The sequence below is a fragment of the Sinocyclocheilus grahami genome, unplaced genomic scaffold (assembly GCF_001515645.1).
Source record: "Sinocyclocheilus grahami isolate Dianchi unplaced genomic scaffold, SAMN03320097.WGS_v1.1 scaffold360.1, whole genome shotgun sequence".
NCBI classification, from domain to species: domain Eukaryota; kingdom Metazoa; phylum Chordata; class Actinopteri; order Cypriniformes; family Cyprinidae; genus Sinocyclocheilus; species Sinocyclocheilus grahami.
The window spans coordinates 564,674-569,675 of NW_015505539.1; the positions used below are offsets into that span (position 1 = coordinate 564,674).

At 35.0% G+C, this 5,002-nt stretch overlaps 1 protein-coding gene across 1 annotated transcript; it reads left to right on the forward strand.

Annotated features, from left to right (window-relative positions):
- Positions 1-260: 260 nt before the first annotated feature.
- Positions 261-3,940, forward strand: lysmd4 (LysM, putative peptidoglycan-binding, domain containing 4). Its single transcript, XM_016229914.1, has 3 exons — positions 261-372; positions 1,889-2,178; positions 2,424-3,940. The coding sequence occupies exons 2-3, from the start codon at positions 1,909-1,911 to the stop codon at positions 2,934-2,936; spliced, it is 783 nt and encodes a 260-aa protein (XP_016085400.1). The 5' UTR covers positions 261-372; positions 1,889-1,908; the 3' UTR covers positions 2,937-3,940.
- The last annotated feature ends 1,062 nt before the right edge of the window (positions 3,941-5,002 follow it).

The following is a 5,002-nucleotide window of genomic DNA, read 5'->3' on the forward strand; positions in this document are numbered from 1 at the left end:
AGGCGCCCGTGTTCTCAACCACACTTAACAGAGAGAAACTTTATAGTCTTGGGTAGTCTGTAGTAATGCACCATGGCACTTTACCATTTTAATTGAAAGCCTGACACCAGATTTTGATTTCGAAATAAAGACGTCATATATTATTTACAAAAATAATAATAATAAATATCGGGAACGCAACCACTTATGTAATAGGCGGCGTAATCTACTGTAGAGGAGTCGCCTTCTTCGACGGGCTGATTGGCTGGAGGACCTGTCAATCTACAGTGGCCTTCTCGCCAACACCAGCACGCTCGGTTGCGTCATGAAGTTTCTGAAATGACACTTGGGGATATTTTTGTCAGCACCATGTAGCTGTTTTTGTCTAGAAAGGTGAGTATTATTCAGATTCAACTCAATAATTGGCAAAGCTATTGAAAAAGCGGATGTTTAACTTCGGAGATGATAGTATATAATTAGCTTAACGTTACGAGTGTCAGCTACTGTAACCTTTATAAGTGTTTACTGTAAACATACTCCCTTTTCTTAACAAATGTAAGGTATATTTTGTTGATTTATGCCTTGTGTTTTGTGCAGTTTTGGGGAACAATCTTTTCAGTCAATGTTAGTTCATGTAACGGTGTTCTATGTTGTTTCAGCTACAGACAATAATCACTTTCCAGCTCTGATTTCTTTCTGAAGTAGTGCTACTTTAAGTCTCCACAATGTCACAATCCCAGTAGATGTATGCTCGTGAACAATAATGCATTGCTTCGTGTTGTTTGCATTCTGCAGTATGTTTCTTACTGTAGTTACAAACATTTTATTACAATAAAGTTGATTTCTACCTGTTCTTACTTCTGTAAATCTCCTGACTGCAGACAGAATGCTGTTTCCCTGCAAGAGTTAAAGTAATATGTTGGAGTTTTGTTTTTCAAATATGGGCACTATTGGTCCTGTAGAAAATAAATGATCCTAAAAGACCCTAAATGAAATTTCACACCCTAAATACATTATTTATTTGAGTTAATACCAATTTATAACAGTGCAACACGGAACATGTTTTCTTACAGTCCCACAATGAACATTCCCACAGTTTAATTGTCAATACATCTTAAATTATGTGTTTAATAGCATTTTTAATTGGAAATAATAACACATTTTAAACATTAATAAAATGCAACTCCTTTATCTTTATAAGGCTAATACTTTATATCTAGCATTTTATAAATCATAAATATTCACAATTAAATAATATTTGTACATATTTTGCATAATTTAACATAATCTCTGTTTGATTGCACATAGTGTGCAATGAAAGTATTCTTTGTACAAGTGATAATCACATAATATAAATCAACTAATTAATATAAATCAATTCCTAAAGCATAGAAGCGCTCAAAGTTGATGAACACTTACCTTTCAAAGTTCAGGGATGTTTTAAAATATTTTTGGAATAAGTCTTGTATGCTCACCAAAATTTGATCCGAAAAAAAAATAATAGTGTGCAATAACAGCAATAGTGTGAAATATTATTATTGTTACAGCTGTTGCACTAATTTATTTTAAAATGTCATTTAGTTCTGTGATTTTCTTTTTAGTTTAGATGTAGCCTAGTTCTGTGGGTTTTCTTTTAGCAGCCATTATTTTGTGTTAAAAACAGTTGTGCTGCTTAATTTTTATTTTATTTTATTTTTTGTGGAAAATATATATATATTTTTTTCTTTGATGAAGAGAAAGTTCAAAAGAACAGCATTTAATTGAAATAAAATGTTTTGTAACATTGTAAATTACTGTCACATTTTAATTAATCTTTGCTTCATAAAAATTTGAATTCCTTTAAAAAAAATGCTCACCCCAAACCTTTGAAAATGAATGTACTGTTTATGCAAACTGTATATTCTTCTAGATACTGGTCTAGTTGCAGTGATGAGGCGAGGAGATCCTCTCCCTCGAGCCTTTCAGGCTCCAGTGGATGTACATGCCAGTGCGGATGGCCAAGTGTACATGTTCAGACACAGACAAGAAGAACCAGAAGTGTCATCTGAGGATGAGGAACTCAGTGTCATGGAGCTCCGGCCGCGAAGCAGAGACTCATCCTCACAGGAGAGAGAACGAGTGGGAGAAATGCTTTTGTTGGAACGGGACGTCTCACATGAGGACAATCTCAACAAACTGGCCCTTCAATATGGATGCAAGGTATCATGTTTGATAGCGCAGATCATTCTCATTTATGCCCTTAAAGGAATAGATCACCCAAAAATGAAAATGTGATGCAAATTTATTCACCCTCAGCCTCAGGCCATCCCAGATGTAGATGCTAAATGTCTCCAAATCTGTTCTACTGAAGAAACAAAATCATCTACATCTTGGATGGCCTAAGGATGAGTTCATTGTTATGGTGAATATTTCCTTTAAAAATAATCCTTTTCTATGGCTTCCAGGTGGCTGACATAAAAAAGGTGAACAACCTTTTTCAAGAGCAGGACATGTATGCACTGAAGTCCATCAAAATCCCTGTAAAGAAGCATGGCTTGCTAACCGAGGCCAACTCTGAGCTCAGGAACCCCCAGCAAAGACCCTCCAATGATGTGGCATCATCAGACAGCGCTGAAGCAAACGTCTCGGGAAGACCTCAGGTGCAGGAGTACACCAATTACCTAAAAGAGGTGGACAGTGACATTGAGCGTCTGATCCAAAGCACAGACCCCTCAGAAGAGGGATTTTCCAGCGGTTCCAGGGTATCCGAACGATGGGGGTGGAGAAGCCAGCGTTTGCGCAGCTACGGTGCAGACTGGGGGATCCAGTGGTGGAACGCTGTAATTGCCATGTTGCTCATTGGCATTGTCCTGCCAATATTCTATGTGGTATATTTTAAAACTCAAGATAATGGTGAATCAGTAGTGAACAATAGAGTGAACAACATCACTGTGCCTACCTCAAACATTACTGGGTGAGCGTCAGCTCATTGGACCTCGGGAATATAATAGAAAATCACCTTGAAAAAAGTATAACACTTGAAAATTTGAAATTTGGTTTGATGCCTACAATTTTCTTTGGTACTTTAATAAACTTAGTATTACTAGTTCACATTATTATGGTACATTCATTTAAGTGGATAGATCATCCAAAATAAAAAAGGTAACATTTGGGTTCAAAAGACTTGTAATACGACACACCCAATCCCAATTTATTTTGCATGAAAAGGATCACATTATTTAACATTTGTGTTCCAGAGAAAAAGAAAGCAACATGAATATGGAGAGACGTGCGGGTGGGTAAATGATAACACAAGTTTTTTTGGTGAACTATCACTTTAATTTAATTTGCATAGTGAAGGTACATAAAGAGACAATTCAACAAATGAGAATATGAGTTTGCATTACAAACTGGGCGTTGCATCTGCTTACACTCCACACTCAGATTGTTGAAACTGTTGTTATCGGTTTTATGGGTGCTATTATTTAACAGAATTATGAAATGGTTATAACAGTTTTTCTTTGCGGAGAAAAACAAAACAAAAAAACAATACAAAAAAAGTCATAATGAAACAGCTTTTCTCATCAAACTGATCATGTTTTTGTGGTCCTGTCTTTGCAATAGTTTCACCAAGCGTTGATATGCAATTACAGAAAAATGCAAAGAAGGAAAAGCAAAAAAGTACTTTATAAAATTGGGTTTGATGTTTTGCAATTTTATACCTGTTTGTAGGAATGGTATTTCGTGCTAACTCAAATTTGTATCCATTTCTTTGTTTTGATTTTGAACACTACTGCCACATGGTTGTTTCGATGTGGAAAGGCACTACAGTGCCTGCAGTGCCAAATAATGAACTTGTATTAAATAACTGTTTGTTCAGTCATTAGAAGTGCAATAAAGACATTTCAGACAGGAAGGGCTAAACTCGTGCAGATGGACATATTTTGACCTTTGGATTGTGATATTAAAACATATCTTTTGAGTCATAGTATTGTTTTCTTCTTACATATGTGTATTGCACTGGGATGGCCAATGGATGAATACATTAAAAATCCTTTTCAAATAAAAACAATTTTCTGGTATTGGTTCTAATGGTATGAGAGATGAAGATAAAGTATGTAATAGGATTGAGCAGTTTTCAAATGGCGTCTTGTAATTCAACCGCACAGCTGTTCTGTCGTTGACCAATAAGAAAACAATTTAAAAGGTTCTTCATGGCCTTCTGAGTAATGTCTTATATAGTTACTTATATGGTTGTAAACAGAAGAAACCCTGGACCCAAGCTGATTTTCAGTCATTATTCTGTATGAAAAGGCCACATATTTAAAAACTATGTAATAAAAAAGGCAGCCTATAATGTTTCATGTAAAGTACCTTTTGGATTTTGAGTGATTTAAGTCTATGTAATAGTAAACTGAACAAAGCCAATATACCCATTAAACATTTAGTTATTTGTTTTTGTCGACAACATCTGGAGGCAAAAAGCACACTAATGGTGGTGAATTTAGGAAAAGTATTACGGAGGGCTACCATTATTTGCAGAGTTATGTTTTTGACTAGTAGGGGTACATATTTATATGATATTCTCAGGATAATAATGATGTACAGTAGTGATACAAGAAGAGGAGAGGAGTCACAGACAGTTTTTGCAACAGGAAGGAGCATTACACATTAATTTACAGCATAATGCATTAATTTCTATGGTATTGGTAAATGGTGACGGATTGTTGTAAATCTCTGAACGTGATCAGTCACTTAAATACATTAAATATAAAATTGCACAATACGAGTGCTAACAAGCATTGAATATGCTAACAAGCGCAATATTTGATTTTTAGGGATTAAAAATGTGTGCAGTGTTTTTATTATTATTATTATTTGTATTTATGTATGTATGTATTTATTTATATTTTTTTAATTGAGGTTTTACTTATTTTAGAGGAACTAACTTTGTCATTTTTGGAACTTATCTAAAAGGGAATAGGCCACCAAAAATTTTCTCTGCCCACAGACTTGCAGCCATTTTTCCGTCCTACACCATGTG